Source organism: Brassica rapa, chromosome A02 (genome assembly GCF_000309985.2).
Source record: "Brassica rapa cultivar Chiifu-401-42 chromosome A02, CAAS_Brap_v3.01, whole genome shotgun sequence".
Classification (NCBI taxonomy): domain Eukaryota; kingdom Viridiplantae; phylum Streptophyta; class Magnoliopsida; order Brassicales; family Brassicaceae; genus Brassica; species Brassica rapa.
The window spans coordinates 2,792,318-2,810,990 of record NC_024796.2 but is presented as its reverse complement, the minus strand read 5'-3'; the positions used below and the strand labels follow the sequence as shown (position 1 = coordinate 2,810,990).

The 18,673-nt window shown below is 29.4% G+C and overlaps 2 protein-coding genes, 1 long non-coding RNA gene and 1 other non-coding gene across 5 annotated transcripts; 2 read left to right on the top strand and 2 right to left on the bottom strand.

The window, feature by feature from the left end:
* Positions 1-392: 392 nt before the first annotated feature.
* On the bottom strand, positions 393-2,706 carry LOC103850973 (peroxidase 56). Its single transcript, XM_009127788.3, has 4 exons — positions 1,889-2,706; positions 1,618-1,803; positions 1,315-1,480; positions 393-981 (listed from the first exon to the last, which is right to left on the bottom strand). Exons 1-4 carry the CDS (start codon positions 2,120-2,122, stop codon positions 575-577), a joined length of 993 nt encoding a protein of 330 aa, XP_009126036.1. The 5' UTR covers positions 2,123-2,706; the 3' UTR covers positions 393-574.
* Positions 2,707-6,770: 4,064 nt separating this feature from the next.
* TRNAV-CAC lies at positions 6,771-6,844 on the bottom strand. Its single transcript has one exon. It is a non-coding gene; the product is annotated as a tRNA-Val (tRNA).
* A 3,032-nt stretch (positions 6,845-9,876) lies between these two features.
* On the top strand, positions 9,877-11,235 carry LOC103850972 (transcription factor PRE2). The gene is made up of 2 exons (XM_009127787.3): positions 9,877-10,190; positions 10,856-11,235. Exons 1-2 carry the CDS (start codon positions 10,065-10,067, stop codon positions 11,009-11,011), a joined length of 282 nt encoding a protein of 93 aa, XP_009126035.1. The 5' UTR covers positions 9,877-10,064; the 3' UTR covers positions 11,012-11,235.
* Positions 11,236-16,013: 4,778 nt separating this feature from the next.
* LOC103850971 lies at positions 16,014-18,673 on the top strand. 2 transcript variants are annotated; one of them, XR_629726.3, is made up of 4 exons: positions 16,018-17,364; positions 17,444-17,576; positions 17,854-18,228; positions 18,482-18,673. It is a non-coding gene; the product is annotated as an uncharacterized LOC103850971 (long non-coding RNA). The 2 variants fall into 2 exon arrangements; XR_004455635.1 differs by having other exon boundaries at positions 16,014-17,364; positions 17,444-18,228.

The following is an 18,673-nucleotide window of genomic DNA, read 5'->3' as shown; positions in this document are numbered from 1 at the left end:
ATATATAATCTCTGTTTCTCTATATATGCATGTAAAACTATTAATTATGTAATACGTATGTATATCGCCATATGCTAGAGTTAAAATTCAAAATATACTTTGAATTAAAGATAAGATCTGAATCATCTGATTAATGCAAAAATACTAGTCAAAAAGTAGACTCCTCCTTATAAAGCAAATTAATATTATAGTTTGCCACTAATGATACAAAACAACAACGTTAACTACAAGACGAAAAATAGTATATTGAGTGTTTTCTAAATCTTTAGCATATTCAGAAACACCAATTTTTTTAAGTTTGATATGTATCATATACCGTCTAATTAAGATGAATGCCTTAAAAATCAAAATATAAAATAACATCCTGTGGGAATTTATATGATACTAGTTCATTTGAAAGAAAAATACATCCTCCATATTAATTTTTGTGCAAAAAAAACTTGACATAGTTTGTTTTACAATTTTACTTTCCATTTTAGACAATTGATACGTTTATTTCACTCATAATTCTTCAAGAGAAAATACACAAACAATCACAATGCAAATAATCACAATCTCACAAGAAGATCTATACTTAGTTAACCATTCTGCACTTCTTCCGAACTTCCCCGGCCTTACCGGTTAAAACTCCAATCCGACCCATCTTCACCATAGAGACACCAAAATCCCCAGAGAAAGTAGATCCCTGACTGTTCATTTGCTTGAGAACGTAAGACTTAGTTTCTTTATTGTTTAAAAGAGCTGCATCAGATTGAAAGAACCCTCTTCTTTGAGACACGAGCTTGAAGTAGCTTTCATCGAATGTTTTAAAGCTTCCTGGATCCATTTCTAGAGCCGTCGTGGTATCCGTGGGCTTGCATTTTTTTCTGAGGGTGGCTGCATATTCCGTGTCTAAGTCCGGATCGCTGTCTCCTTTCCCGGTGAAATTGTACAGCCGGTTTAGGATTAAAGGACAATGTCCCTGCCCGACCGTGTGTCCACCTATCAAAATGTATTATATATATTCAGCCTGATTTTATTTTATATGGGAGATTTTTTTTTTTTTTTTGGAACTCATTTTATATGAGAGATATTAGACCGAAGTTAAGACTAATCTTCAGAGCCTTCTAGAAGACAAAAATTGTATAGAATAACCAACCATAGTTGAACAAAAGTAAATTGAGAATGAAAATATAGTTTTGAGATTTTCTGGTGGTCTTTTAGAAAATTAAGTAAGACTTGATGACAAATATTTTTCTTGTTTAATATGCAATATTAATTATTTGATACGTTGTTCTAATATAGTTTTTATGAATATTTGACTCTATAACATACCTGAGAGCACGGCGAGGTCTTTCTTGTCGAGGCCTTTAGAACTAAACTGGGTGATAAGGCTTGTAATATTATTCAAAGGTGATGGTAAGTTCGATCTGGCCTCGTTGATGTTTGTAACCCTACCGTCTCTTCTTCCCGTTTCAACTCCCCACGACAGTCCATCGAGCTGAAATGTATTGATTAGTATATTCATGGTCTCTTCAGATCGTAGTCAAGTGATACTTGTAATAGACGAAGATTCCGTGAAGCCGAGCAAATATATACTAGACCACTATATATAACTTAAATAAATTTTATACGTACCTCAACAACTGCGTCTCTAGCTACAAGGGCCAAGACATCAGAGCAAGAAACAACTCCCGGACACTCTTCTTCTACAGCTGCCTTGACATTATCTATGACCTCAAACCCTCGAAGGCTGAGGTTAGGAGGCGCATTCTTCTCGTCCTTTTTGTTCTTTAGCTCTAGCAAGACCGACCCATCACAACCCTAAACATCATGGTACGTTCATTAGATCGATAAAGTACAAAAAAAAAACGATTTCTACATTAGGGTTGTCAAGAAAGAACGTTACCCGAACGAAACAGTCGTGGAAGAACATTCGGAGCAAAGGAGCTCCAATTGTCGGGTCATTCTTCATGGCATCGGAGACGGACTTCTTAACAATAGCCTCGGCTTTGGGGCATGTCTTGTCGTAGAACCCAACTTTCAACCCTTGAGCATTGGTTGGAGGAAAGGAAGAGAGCAACAACAACAATAGTACTTGAATGAAGAAGAAACAAGAGATATTCATCTTCAAATCAGCCATTTGTTACTAATTAACTTCTCTTTTGATCAATGATCGATGACAATAATTTTGATAAAGACTAATGTTGTTATTTATACTAACACGGGAGGTGTGGTTCTGAATACTATATTTTACGTTATTAACAGATGTGACCGAGTATAATGTTTTGTTATTTTGTTCAGTTATCAATAATTGTTTGTGGAATATATCTAGTTTTCGTTTGTTTATGGGTTTATTGGGTTGCTTCATGTACACAATATAAAGGCGGCCTAATGCAATATTAAAAAAAAGAAGCTAACAAACAGAGACTGGAGTTTCGGACAACTGATAATTTCAGACCTTTTCGTCCATTAGGTGTTCAAAATGAATATGAGTTGCTTGATTTTGTCGATAACTAACTTGAAACTGACAAGTAAACCACAAAAAGATATATTATGTTTAGTAAATGCAACATGAGCCGTCCCGAGTTGTATACGATGGCTGGTAGGTAAGAGGACTAAAAATGAAACAACTTTTGCTTGTGAAATTGAACTTCTAAGCCGACAATAATACGGTAGGAGTATAAAATATACAGCTTAACAGTTTTGAGTCTTGACGTAGTTAATTAATATCCTTTTGACAATACTAGGGATTAACCCGGGCTACGCCCGGGATTTTTATTTTTTTCTAATTTAAGTTGTTAAATTATTTATATTTAGGCTATGATATATATTTATATAAATGTTAAAATGCCTGTCATAATTAAAATTTATTTTTAAATTTTAACACGTTAAATTAACATATTTTTTACTATTTAAATATTTTTTTTGTAATTTTATTGGCTATCTAGTTATCATATTTAGCAAAACTATCTTTTGAGTGTTGGAATAAATGTTTTAGAGATTTTATTAAACTGCAGAGTATTTTCGGATCGACCACATGCTCAACATTCGATCGATCCTTAAAAGGATGGTCGATCTCCTTGGCCAGGTAAGTACAGTTTTAGCAAAAATATCTTTTATTTTCAAATATTAAGTATATAACTATTCTTTTTAATATTTTTTTTATTGTATTTTTTGATTAAATTATTGTATTATAATGGTTATGTAAATATTTTTTGTGATGTTTGAATTTGTGTTGTTCGTATACTTAACCTAGATGATATTGATGTTTAACAATTTATTGTTTTCTGAAAATATAAAATAATGATATATCAAAACGCATCGAATACTTGTTAAATGATAGTATAATGTAAATTACATCCATTATTTGAAAATAACCATTTGTTGTTTTTATTTTTATTTTAAATCAGATATTATTTTTATTTAAAAACATTATTCATATATAATATAATAGTTTAAGTTTGGAAGATTAATCTATATATATAAATTATGTATATTTTTCAAAAAATAGTTTAAGATATTATATATTGAGTATCTGAATAAAAACTAAATTTCTTATCTTGAAAATCAGATATTTATATTTTTGTTTTCATGTTATACTCACCAATCCATCATTGATATTTATAACTCAGTATGTTTTTTAAAAAACTTAGTTTTAAGTAATAAACGAATTTAATAAATTAAATTCATCACCTATAATGTTCTGTAAACTATATTTGAAAACTCTCTAAAATTATATTTTAAGCATAATATTATTATTATTTAATTTAAGTTATTTTAAACATAATATATGCTAAACCAACTTAAATTATATTTACAATAGGACCATCCTAAACCGGTTAGTAAACCAAAAACGATATTAAACCAACATGAACCAATACCTGATTCGGCGAGGAAGGAAGTGTTTCGGGATAAACGCTTGAATGGTTATTAACTGAAATGGTTTGATCATGAAAGAGTTAGTATGAGTATTAACAATAAAATTATGGATTAGATTAATTTAAATTTGTAAGAATACCTTTGAGTCTATGAAAAGCAATTCAATTCCCATGAATAAGTTTGACTTTTGGAAGTTGCGGGTTTCCCAACAATGAATCCACCTTACAAAAAGTTTGTTGTTATAAAAAAATATCATTCAAGGTCATTAAAGGTTTCTGGGACGGCAAGAGTTGATGGTGAAACCATTTTTTTGCTCGAGTGCTTTGAAATTTTCCTTAATAGTGTGAGGTTGATGTGGATGGAATAATAAATTTTATAGGGACTTTCTTGATGTAACACTATACATTTTTTTTGTTTAATGTGGTATTTCCATTTTTTATATAATTTACTACCATTTTAAGATAGAAGTACATTTTAAGATAGATGCTTAAATCTTAATATACTTTTTTCATTTTTTAAAATGTTTATTTCTATTTCTTATATTTTTATTTACGTAATATCTATATTTTATATTTGAAAATAGATATTTAAATATTAATGTACTTTTTTCCATTTTTTAAATTGTGTATTTACTTATATTATATATTTTACATTTTAAGATAGATGCTTAATGCTTGATGAACTTTTTCCATTTTTAAAAAATTGTGTATTTACTTATTATTACATATATAATTCATATATTATATATTTACATTATTTACTTATTATTTATTTTCGTGTATATGTATTTCCATTTATTGTACTTTCATTTACTTAATATCTCTATTTTACATTTTAAGATAGATGTTTAAATCTTAATGTACGTTTTCCATTTTTTTTTTAAATTGTATATTTCCATTTGTTATACTTTCTATTTACGTAATATCTATATTTTAAATTTTAATATATATATTTTAAATCTTAATGTAATTTCCCATTTTTTAAATTTGGTATTTACTTATATTATATATTTACCTATTATTTATTTTTCTTTATATTGTGTATTTCTATTTCTTATACTTTCTATTTACTAATAATTTTATATTTTAAGATTGATTTACATTTTAAGATAGATGTTTAAATACTAATGTACTTTTTCTTATACTTTCTATTTACTTAATATCTATATTTTACATTTTAAGATAGATGTTTAATATTTAATGTACTCTTTCCATTTTTTAAAAATTATGCATTTACTTATTATTGTATATATAATTCGTATATTTATATATTTATAATATTTAATTATTATTTATTTTTCTATATATTGAGTATTTTGCTTTCTTATACTTTATATTTAGTTAATGTCTATATTTTATATTTTAAGATAGATGTTTAAATCTTTACGTATTTTTTCATTTTTAATGTAAAACGGCAATGTTTAATAGAAGAACTTGGACAAATAGTCAAATAGTTATATTATGTTTTTTTTTCTTTTTTTTATATAAAATGGTAATGTTACATTATGAAGATAAACCGTTTTTTAGTGAACAATGGTAATCTTACATATGTTAAATGTAAATTTTCCATTTTTTTATGTTGTATATTTACATATTATTTTTATTTTTAAATGTAAAATGGCGTCTACATATGTTTAATGTAGTATTTCCATTTTTATGTTGTATGTTTTACATATATATATTATTTTCGAAATTATATATAATGTTTTTTATAAAACGGTAATGTTACATTATGGAGATAAACCATCTTTTTTTTAAGTGAAAAATAGTAATCTTACATATGTTTAATGTAGTTTTTCCATTTTTTTATGCTGTATGTTTACATATTTTTTTACAATTTTCGAAAATAAGTAATATTAAAATGTAAAACTATATTTTATGCCACGTGTCATCTTTCGGGAGGAATTTTTTCCGCTGATGTGGACGCCCTATGGAGCCTCAAAAGCTCCCTTTTATTAGTAGAGATTGAGTATTTTGCTTTCTTATACTTTATATTTAGTTAATGTCTATATTTTATATTTTAAGATAGATGTTTAAATCTTTACGTATTTTTTCATTTTTAATGTAAAACGGCAATGTTTAATAGAAGAACTTGGACAAATAGTCAAATAGTTATATTATGTTTTTTTTTTCTTTTTTTATATAAAATGGTAATGTTACATTATGAAGATAAACCGTTTTTTAGTGAACAATGGTAATCTTACATATGTTAAATGTAAATTTTCCATTTTTTTATGTTGTATATTTACATATTATTTTTATTTTTAAATGTAAAATGGCGTCTACATATGTTTAATGTAGTATTTCCATTTTTATGTTGTATGTTTTACATATATATATTATTTTCGAAATTATATATAATGTTTTTTATAAAACGGTAATGTTACATTATGGAGATAAGCCATCTTTTTTTTAAGTGAAAAATAGTAATCTTACATATGTTTAATGTAGTTTTTCCATTTTTTTATGCTGTATGTTTACATATTTTTTTACAATTTTCGAAAATAAGTAATATTAAAATGTAAAACTATATTTTATGCCACGTGTCATCTTTCGGGAGGAATTTTTTCCGCTGATGTGGACGCCCTATGGAGCCTCAAAAGCTCCCTTTTATTAGTAGAGATTTGACGAACTATTTGGACTCAACTATAGTGTCCAGTCACACTTGATAGTAACATATCAACGTAATGCTTTGAAGTCTTTGATCCAAATATTAATGCAGTTATATTAGACGGGAATGAATGGTCCATTAGAGTGGTCATATCTAGGCTGATAATATATAAAGCCCAATAAAACCACATACAGATGACGCAAAGGCATTCCTAGTCCTGCTATGGCCAAACTAATTTGTTGAAGAAACGTGTCAATGTGAGAGTACTTTAAAAATTACGAAAATAAGAAAATTAAAATTGTCTGAGCCCGGGTTCGAACCGGGGACCTCTAGTGTGTGAGACAAGCGTGATAACCGACTACACCACCCAGACTTTCATGGTAAAAATGTCTGCGTCACGCTACATATCAAAATGTTAAATGCTATTGCTGATGTGGTGGTGAGAGTTCCCCCACATGCCGCGTTACGTTTATCTTCTTCTTCCTCAGTGCACTTCATTGCATAATTTGGATAAAAATTGTATCGAAATATAGATAAAGAAATCATATACTGTGATTCATTGATGCTATATTTGGATTAAAGTGTTAGTCATTCTTTATGTCGGAATTCTTAATGTATTGTTTGTTCGGATGTAAACAAAATACTTACAATAGAAATTTAGACTGTTTTTAGATTTGTACGCGTCATTCTTGGGCATATATTCTAATCTATTTGTTCAGTTTGCAAGCTATACATCATTAGTTTAGTAGCCTTAAAGCAGACACGGCTATTCTTGGTAATTTGTAATTCATTTGTTATCCTATTTTGCTTTGAGTAAATTTTTCAAAGTAAAGAACTCCTGATAGAGCAAGTGGTAGCTTAACCTAGCAAGCCCATTAAAACCCTTAAACTCTTTCTTTTTTTAATGAAAAACCCTTAAACTTATATACTTTTTTTTTGAGCAACACAAAAACTTATATACATCTATATACATTTATAGAATTCAGACACGATTAATTAGCATAGGGTGATCTCTACGAACTACAAACACCAAATATCGACAGGGAAAATGGAGTCGTAAGTATTTCATATTATTATGACAGAAGTGTGTCGTTGGTTACAAGAAACCTAAGATTTAAATTCGAGACAACATTATTGTGGTACATATTCGATAGACATTTATAATACAAATAGACGAAGACAAGCATTCACAATCAATGTCTACATTTCCAACAACACCCGTCCCTCTCCTCGATGATTTGCTTATATCATATCTATCAAAAATGTAAGACAAAAAGGCATAATTAGTTAGGATAATAAGATTCATAAGTCAATTGCTATTTGACATGCTAAATTAGTCCTCCGATTTTGATAAAAGCTAATCGTAATTTATATATTGGTTAAGAATAAGACCCTTCTGCTATGTTCGGGCCATTCACAGCTTGCCATGTCAATTTCCAGAAGTTTGGATAATTTTGTAGAGTGCCTTGAGCCTTAGGATATCGGTAGTGTCTAGAAAAATGATACAGTATCACCAAATATTTTTAAAGTGTAAGTTGTCTTCACATTTCATAGCTTGAATTAATTCTCATATTCCGGGCATATACACCTTGTCAATGCAAGGAATGAAAAAATTCATCTCTCTACAGTAGAAGACATGAAATAATGTTATAATTTCAAATGTTTTCCTTTGTCTTATTTGTAAGAAAAAAAAATGATAATAGAGAATTTGAGGCTCATCTAACCACACTCCAAGATGAACAATATATATCAATTTAAAAAAAAAATCCAAATCAACAATATTTAAACCTTAATACAACGCTAAATATATAAATATTCAATTTTAAATTACTCAATGATAAGTGGATTAGTCATACATTTAGTTATAAATTACATCCAGATCTATCGTAATTCATACACGAGATTCCTAGCATGCATCATTCTGATTTTCTTCTTTTTACAGTAACAACATAGACATTTACAGGTTTATTGTACCCCCAAAACAAAAACTATTGCGGTAAGTTGTGGATATATAGTGGGGGGTCGTGACTCTGACTCCCCCTACTCTCCTATTGGATAAAAGGAATTGAGATGTTGAAATTGTATAAAAGTTCTACAGTATTTACACATTTCAGATGTAAATATTCAGTATAAATACTATAACAGTTTTGTAATATATAACTAATTATGTATAATTTGTAGCACAACAAACTTCTTAAACTTCTTAAACCAAAGGTTTAACTTGCTACAGTTAGATAGAAGTATAGAGACACAAAAAATGTCATGTGGGAGGAGGAGCTTAAAGTATATGGATGCTCCCTGATTAGAGGGAGAAATGAGTGTCATATCATCACATGGGAGGTTAAAAATTTTTTTTGTTTACAACAAAATTAACTTCGAAATTTAAAAAACATAAATAGTCCCACCTTTGTGTGCTCATCAACAAACATTTTTCTTTGATGCACACTTCATCACACCATCTCCTTGTTTTCTAAATATATACATGCATCTACTTATTATCATAATCTTTCATTTATATGTTTGCATATCATCACCATGGCGTATATATATTTAGCAGAATCATATGAGGAATACGAGTTTAAATTTTACCTCTCTTAGAAAATGGTCGAAGTAACTGGGTTTGGTGATATGATATAGTTTATATTGGTATATATTATATGCAAATAAATATCGTAAGCATACACAATCTATCGAGTTACACATACACGTGATATCGATTGGACAAAAACCGGCCCCTCCCCTGTGATTTATTATAGGATAGTGTATGCTCCCTAGTGGTCTCAAATGACCTAAGTGAAGTCATTGTTTTTATTTACCCATATGACTATAACTGATACACAAAATCTTCTTGGTTTTACGTATCATCGATCGGATATATAATTGATTCTCTCCCTCTCCCATACTCTAGATGACAAACTTTACACTAGTATTATATCCTTATATTATAAAGTCAAGTGACAATATTTTAATGTTCTTTGTTTTATTGGTTGAAATCAGAAATGGATCCCCAATGCAAATATTTGTTTTCTATGCTTATATAACATATTTCAGATAACAATTTACAAATTGTGGAAATTAATCTCCTTATTTTTGGATCTTGTGGTCGTTTCGTTAGGTCTTAAAATTTAATAGTACATCCTCATATATGTCATTACCAAGAGGGGAATTCAGAATTGGTTCTATTTAACCGTTGCTCAAAGCAATGGTTCTATTTAACCTTTTCATGTACGACAAATATTTTAATCCTAGTTACACACATGTATTATCATATATATATATATATATACATCACAATCTGATTTATGGTAATTCACGTGTCTTGTATCCAGAACTCCAATGCCAAACCACTGCTCTCTCTTATGCACTTGTCTTCGCCATATCCAACATCCATATTTAAATTTATTGTATTCTATGTATCTCTCTCTAGAAGTGGTCCTTGCCCTCTATATAATTACACCATTTTCTTCTTAATTCTCTCTTTCTTTCGACAAGCACAAACAATTTTACTTCTTTTCTAACCCACAAGAGATAACAAAAAAAGAGAGAGTACTCTACTGGATATATATACAATCTCTATATAAAAAATTCAAAAAATGTCTAGCAGAAGGTCGAGACAAGCAAGCTCATCGTCAAGGATTAGCGATGATCAGATCACTGATCTTATCTCTAAGCTCCGACAGTCCATTCCAGAGATTCGTCAGAACCGTCGTTCCAGCACGGTAAATGTTTTTAAAAATACATATATGTATAAGCTTCTATGTATACTTAAGTTTGAATTTTATGATAAGATATTTACTCAGGGTTAGTTACTATGTTTGATGAAAAATTCACATATACAACATGTTGGAGCATAATGCGTTATAGTCATATAGTAATTATGTATGGGAGATTGCAGTTTAAAGTTTCTAAAAGACGTTTGACCATTAACCGGACTTTGAGGAGAGGGGAACATATTTCCCCTAACTTCAGCATTAAGCTAATTATAACTAATTTCACTTATATAATTGATTAATTGCATCGAATGTGAGATGACTATGTTGCTTCACGGACTATCAATTCAATACATTTATGTACAACACCGACTTAATCTTTTCGTATTTGGATTTAGTTATCTTAGTTTCTAGTATGAAACAAGAAAAGGACGAGCTTCACAAAAATAAGAAATATGCCGGTTTCTTTAATTTTGCAAGTAACGAGCACTAATCTTAAGCTTTATATTCATAAATCATAACAATGCATAATATTGTAGTGTATATGTCTATAGCAGTATGCATCTCGATCTTTTTGACATATTACATAAGTCACATAATTATTCCATGCTAATACTGTTTGGATATATAATTTGGGGTCTGACTATAAAATGTACATTCTTTAAAATGTATAGGTATCAGCATCGAAAGTGTTACAAGAGACTTGCAACTACATAAGAAACTTGCACAAAGAAGCCGATGACCTTAGTGATCGGTTGTCTCAGCTTCTGGAGACCATTGATCCTAATAGCCCACAAGCAGCCATTATTAGGAGCTTGATTAATGAATAACTAAGATATATGTTGGCTAGTTGTGCTTTATATATCATTTACAATCTCCTGCGAGAGGTTGATCCATCAGGGTTTCTACTTAATTATCATTCATGTTTCTTATATATTGATTACAAGTTGAGCTAGATAGGGTTCATATTCGATAATCTTTTGCTATGCAACTAATAAGCTTTAATTACAATAAATTATATTTCAGCTTATTAAGTTGAGATCCTTTTATATTACATTTATGCGTATCAGTCTTAGACTCGTAGTTGAAGTTAATTTATGGTAATTTACGGGATATGCAACTGTAAATAAAGTAGTTAAAGTAGTATGTAGATAACGAGAAACTTCACCAAGATAATATTGTAAATGAAGAGCTTCTGATGAGAATGAACTTTTGACTTTTTAGGTTAGTGAAAACTACTCCAGAAAGTTATGGCTAAAGTTAATTTTGTTTAATTATTTGTAAAGAGATAAATTGCAAATTTTATCATCTAAAAAGTTATGGATTTCGACCTAAAGTTGAGAGTACGTACTACCCACTGGCCACTGATATATAATATATTATGTATTCTGTATATATCAACTTTTTGATCACACTAATAGTTCCTCAATCGTCACAATGTAGTCGAACTAAACTTAATAGTTCGAAGTAGCTAAACCTAAAACGATTTCCTACTGTTCACAAAAAGCAATATACTAATATCGATTCGATTGCTCTTTACTCTATATTTCGTATTACTTGTTTTTATCTTTCTATTTGTATTTATTGTAAATATGGTTTGTTATATGCATGTAAAAGACAGTGAATATATTTGCAATCGTCGTAACTGATATTCGAACCAAAATTATAAATTCCTACAGTGAAGTTGGTGGTTCGTAGGAAATAGGGATGGATTCCTATATGGTCACTTTCAACTGAAACCTACATTAAATTCCATACCTATATATACGTATATTAATAAGAACATTTATAAGTTATATATATATATATATAACTTATAAATGTATGAACACTTGATTTAGAATAGGCCGGTAGAAGGTCGAGAATGATCACATTTAACTTACAACTAGATCTCGATCCGCGCAACCGCGCAGATTTTTATTTTCATTTATTTTTATATAAATATTTTATTTTCAATTCTAAATTGGTATATATTATAATGTATGTATCTATTAATTTTTAAAACATAATAAGTTTACGGTATACTTTTTTCATTGAATAGATTGTTTTAAACTTTCACATGTATTTGTATTTTCTTCTATATATATATTTTTGGATAATTATTTCATTATTAAAATCGTAACTATATATATAAAGATTAGTAAAATATTATTTTATTGTCATATTCAAAGATATTGTAACATTTCACAAATTTAGAAAGTTTTTAAAAAATTAAACTTTTCGCTTCATAGATTTATATTATCGAGTAAATAATTAAACATTTAGTTTTTGTTTAATTTTTAAAATAAACTATATAGTTTAAAATTTGTTTTCATTGATTTAAGGTAGTAAAGATTAATCATTGTTAGATAATATGATTTTATTATTGTAATTTTTTTTATAATTTTAAAAGTAAACATCGATAGATATTTAAATATTTAACATATGGAGGTATAGTATTACAACATTAAATTATATTTATCATCTATTTTTTAAATCCAATTATTGATAGACCAATAAAAATTTATGTTAAGTCTAAAATTTAAATGATAAGATTAAATATTAAACGTAACATGACTTTCTAAGAATATATCTATTAGGTCCATTTTTAAAAAAAATCACACATGAATCAAAATTGTGACTTCTGTTTTAATATATAAGATGGCGATTGGCGACTACACAATTTGAATATTAATTTGGAGCTAAAGATATAAATAAGACTTTTGTCATAAGATATGAGGAACAATATTCTCCATAACCATGATCCATCACTGCAGCTGAAGTTTTTAGACTCATAGAGTGACATTAGATCCATCATCACATCCCGAAGGCAGAGAAAGCATTTCTCTGCTCTCATGTCTCTTTGGTTGTAATAGGTTTGCCCAGTTTGATTATATCTTAGGCCTGCTTTGTTTTTAATTCTTTTTTTTTGCCAAAAGTGATCCTGCTTTTAGGTTTTCTTAATTATTGTAAATCTGACTCTTTCATTTTATGAATATTTACATTCTTAGCAAAAAAAAACTTTTGTCCAAACAAATTCTAATATATACTATGGTAGGCCAACTCCAGTCTCAGATTAACTCGGAACTACTTTCCTTATTCTGGTCAAGCAACAAGGAAAATTACGAGGGTATTTAGATTAAAAACCTGGGCAAGAAAATTCCAAAACAAATGTATACGTCAGTGAATATTGCTTTGCCCTACATTTTTATTGTAACTACCGACATAACTGTTCTCACCGTTGGACGTAGGAAACATATAATTTGCCACTTGTTTCTTTTTTGTGATTTCCCCTTTGATTTAGATAAAATAAATAAAAGTGAAAACTCTGAAGTAGACAAGAAAAAAGAGATGAATAGAATTTTACATCACGGTTAAGGTCGTTATCACTGTTTAAAGGTGTTGTAAAAAGACCAGTCAATGTCGTCCCTATAACCTATTTGTATTTGTTCTTTCCAGCATTTTCATCCCGCGTTATTGACATTTTAAAACCTAATTAGTTTTTACAAATCTACCTCTACAATTTAATTTTGATATACTGCATTAGAAATACTCCAATTTGTGTGAAAGAGCTAGGAAATCAATATGTTAAAACATACAGATTATCATTTAATCTAGAGACTATTGGTTCATTCTCGTTCTTATAAGTATAAATAATTTAAAATAAAATAGTTAAATAAAGAAAAAATTGTTTGGACAAATCGTCCAGGTAAATTATTAACTTTTCCCGAAAACAGCAAATGCAAATAGTTCTAGGGGTTTTAAGGGCTCAAATAATTAGGCCCACAAAGAATGGGAAGCCGGTTAATTTAATACGGTTAAAATAGTTGTATGGGTTTTAAGGACCCAAATAATTAGGCCCACAAAGCTTCACGCGCGTAAATTCAAAAGTACTTGCGAGCAAAAAGAAAACGCGCGCATCACAGAGTATTATCCCTTGACGCGCATAACTGAGGAGTGAGGGTAAACACTAAACAAATTCTATGGGTCTTGCAGCTAAAGCACGGAGGTACCGAAAGTGGCGGCCCATATCCGCAAACAAGTGAGCCCATTAGTTAAATTACTTTAGCTTCATGAATTTTAAAATTTTCTCTTCCCCTATCTTTAGCTTCATGAGTTTAAAAAACCGCCTGATAATCATGTATTTGTGAAGAACTTATGCATACATTTGGCTTGTTTAGTTAAGATGAGAAACAAGATGATTGATTACACTACGGTGAATCGAACCGGCCCGAAGGTCCTCCTGTGAAAGCCGAAACCATCTTCTCTTTGAATGTGGCTAACGACAACTTGCAACATCACCGTAGATGCTCCGATAAAGTTCTCATATCTTTCTTTTCATCAAAATCTGATCAACCACTCAACCCTCCGTAGACTTGCACTCATCCCATCTCCAATTCTTCTACTGCATCGGTTCGTGGCCTTGTTTATTGCTGCTGCTTATGTTTTGTGGTAGGCCCATAAAACTCTTATTATATATTTTTCCTAAAAAACCTTTACTATATCTATAACTAATAATTATGATACTATTAATTATGTTACTACAGTTTTAATAGGTATAAATATAAAATTCCTACATGACTGGGTCAATATCCTACTATATAAAAGGGACTAAATTCAAGGCTTTTGAGGCTATCCACCTCAGCCAAAATATTCTCATCCAAAAAGAATTAAAAATAAATGTCATTTAGAAGATAATTAACTAATATAAAACTTTTGATATTTCTAAAAATTTTAAATTTGTAACTGCTAATTTATTAATAGAATCATATATCTATATTGAATTATGTTCTATTTTTAATCGTTACTTTAAGAGTAAATAAATTATTAATTTATAATATATATATAGTTTATAACTTTATATTGTAGTTATAAATAAAGAGAAAATAACCGGGAAAGGTGAAGAAGCTCATATAAAATTATGTAATTAAAATGGTAAAATGGTGAATATGATGAAGTGAATCTAAAAAAATTTGTTGTACAAATTATGGTGCTTTCTTCGTCCACTATAATGATTTAAAATAATATATATTCATATAAATAAGTCAATATTTGTTGTTTTTTCTTTGTAAGATGTTAAGATTATCATTTTCTGAAAGGTTACACTGATCCAAAGAGATTAGTTTGTGGAGCTAACCAAACGAGGATTATAGTGTTTACTTTGGAAAAAGTAATAGGTTGAACGATAGATGGCGTGCGTGTTTTTTCACATGGAAATCTGCACATATATTAAAATTGTAAGATTTGAATCATAGAGAAAATATAGTGTATATGACTGAAGTTGATTCATTCTGAAACTAAAAATGGCTAAAATTCTTCTTTGTCAAAATGCATAGATGTGAATCTTATATGAATAGAGTTCTCAATTGCTTATAGCAGTGTAATAAATTCCGTGTGTAAAGGAAAAAAAATGTTAAATAAGTGAAAACAAAAATTATGATTTTTTTCTTGTGCCTATAGGCTCTTCGCAATTTGAAGAAGAAAGAACATATTGTGTGAAAATCTTTGGCTCGGTCAAATTTTATCGAGTTGTTTATAAAACTGTTGTTATATGATTCATGTAAATTTTCAGTGTTGATTTAAAAGCCCAAGAAAACCCAGCTATACTGACTTTTTGATTTTTTTCTGTGATTTAAATTTAAAAAAAAATAAAATTTTCGATAAGTTATGTAAACTCAGAACAAGTATTTAACTTTAGAAAGCATTTACATGTTTCAAACTTATAATATATACATATATAATGTTTAAAATTATGTATATAAAACCTGTATAAAATGTGCTTAAATATGTTTCTCTTCTTTAATGTGTTAATTGTACTATATATAACATTATTTTAAAATTTCAAAAAGTTTATGTCACATTCAAAAACTATCAATAAAAAATATAATTCTCCATCTACAACCAGAAAAAAGAAAAACTATAAACATATAAATTTAAATTAAGAAAAACTAACATTGGAAAAACAAAAAATTAATGTAAAAGAAACAAACCGACAAATAATATTATAAATAAAATAAATTTATAAGACACAATCCGCGCGAAGCGCGGAAAAAATCTCTAGTATATTGAATAGTGTTTGTAAAGCTGAACTTGGAATTGATGCAAGACTTAAATTTAGCTAAGTAGGATAAATTTTCTTATCAATAAATTTAGAATAAACATATAATATGTTTGATGTTCAGATTTTTTAATATAATTAGCAAAACAAAAATACAAAATTCAGTATTTCTTATCTATGCTGTATGTTTGATGTTCGTTTGGTGTTATAGAACTACATCACATTTTTGACACATAATTACATAAAACATACTAATTAAAGTGGTTTTGAAAGGAAATTAAATTAGGCTTTGATATCAGCCAGTTATATTACACGGTGAAGCCCAAAAAAATTGTGAATTAAGTTGAGCTCTCATGATCCACAAAATAATCACATATCCTCATCCAGCCCCTTTTGAAATATTGATAATCTAATGTGACCGTTCAGGAAGAGGAAAAAAAAACATAAATAAAGGTAATTGAAAAAAAAAACACAAATCTTTTGGCGATTTTAGTTTTGAAAAATCTATAGGATGGATGGATCATATATTTATAAGAGATCTGATATTCAATGGAAGTAGGTAAAATCTTTCCAAAATCATGTTGATACCAACTTGAATAAAAGATGCGTATGTGGGAGAATAAATGTTGCAATCTTGCGACACTAAAAAGAGAATAAGCTCAAAGTTCAGGGCTTCCACATCTGCATATTAAATCAACCAATAAAAAGAAGTTATTATGCCACATTCTTACTACTCGTAGAGTGAAGAAAACAAGTGGGACTTTTTATCCCATTGAAACCCATATCCTGATCCTGAATTGATCTCAACGAAAACCCTATCGTTCATTGCCACACACTTTTTTATCCCATTGAAGTCCATTGTTCATCTTTTTCTATTTCTTGAACTTTAACACTCACACTCTTCATCTTCCTCACCCCCATCTGCATAACCCAGCCGTTGCAACCTTTTCTGATTCTCCCTAACGTTGGCGACCCACCTCTTAACGTCATAAAGTCTCATTACTCATTTGTACAGAAAAAATCAACAACCAAAGAGATTTTACCACTATATAAACCGATGGCATGATCCAGGTCCCATACAGACCTCATCATATCGTCCCACTTTAGGAACCATCCTTATGACTTCTCAGAGCAAAATAACTCCAGGTTTGTATTATTCCTTCATTGTAGATTCATATAAGTATATAGTCAAAGAAACGCTGATTTTCATGTTTACATTTGTAAGTTTTGCGAGGAGGCTATGTTGCGGTGAGAAAGTTTGTGTTGAGAACGACGTACGGTAGCTTGATGTGTAGATTGCACCGCCGAGAAAGAAAAAAAATGTTTACAACACAAGGAAGTAGCAACGTGATTTCATGGTAGCATGCTTAAACGCTAATTAGTTTACTTTTCACTTTCTGATTCCTTTCTTTTTTTTTTTTTGGTCAAAATTCCTTTCATTTTTTTATTTTTTCTATTACTTAGGTCTTTTATCAAATTTTGTATGTGTTTTCTGGTTCGTCTACCAAATTTTCTATGTTAATAAATGGTCTCTGCGTCTTTTGTTCAAACCTTTTTCGGACAGTTAGAAACCATCTGCGCCTGTATATATAATAAATGGGCGCACTCACTCATGTCTGTGATTGTTTTTTGTAGGAGAAATGTATATGTATGACTGCATCGATATTATTGAACTGGTCACTCCACTGCCATCTCCAATAGCTTGAGTAGAAAAGGATATTCGGAGATTTATACATCTAAACTATGGTGGTGTTCTGTGTTTTACATCTCAGCAGCTGGAGAAATATATATTCACTGAAACGTCTTTGTTTGCATGCCAAAGTGTATTGTGTTTGTTTATTTGCTTATATGGTTCAGGTGTACTATATTTAGCTCTGAATAAGTTTTTAGGATTTTTCCGTGCATTTCTTCAACTAATGTTGCTCATACTTTGGTTTGTTATCAGGTACCTCAATATTGACACATCTGGAAGGTAAGCCCATGTTCTGATATCTTAGCAATAAAGAAAAGGTAGGCCTTTTTGTGATGCTTCCTTTTGATCTTTACTTACTTACTAGAAATTTAGACCATACTAACTGGGTTGTTCAGTTAATCTAATTGCTCTTTAGTTCAACCGTGGATGTTAGTGTATTCAAATATAATCATTTTTAATTAGACAATAGTCTTGAAATAATTTATCACCTGTCTTCTCTTTGTTTGATTCCAAAATTCGAATTTGTGGTCTTCCATATGGGATTCATGTTGCTGTGTTGTATGGGATCAGGCATGTGCGGAAGAGGAGCTCAAACAGAGTCGGTGAAGCTGCAAACCAACATGAAAAGAACATATGGTTACGGGAAGCTGTAAACTGAAAAAGGAAGAAAGTATTGGTGAATGAAGATATTGTAATTTGTAAATGAGTTGCAGGAAGAACTTATTCGTTGGTTTTTATAATTAAAATAACAGTTTGTGGAGA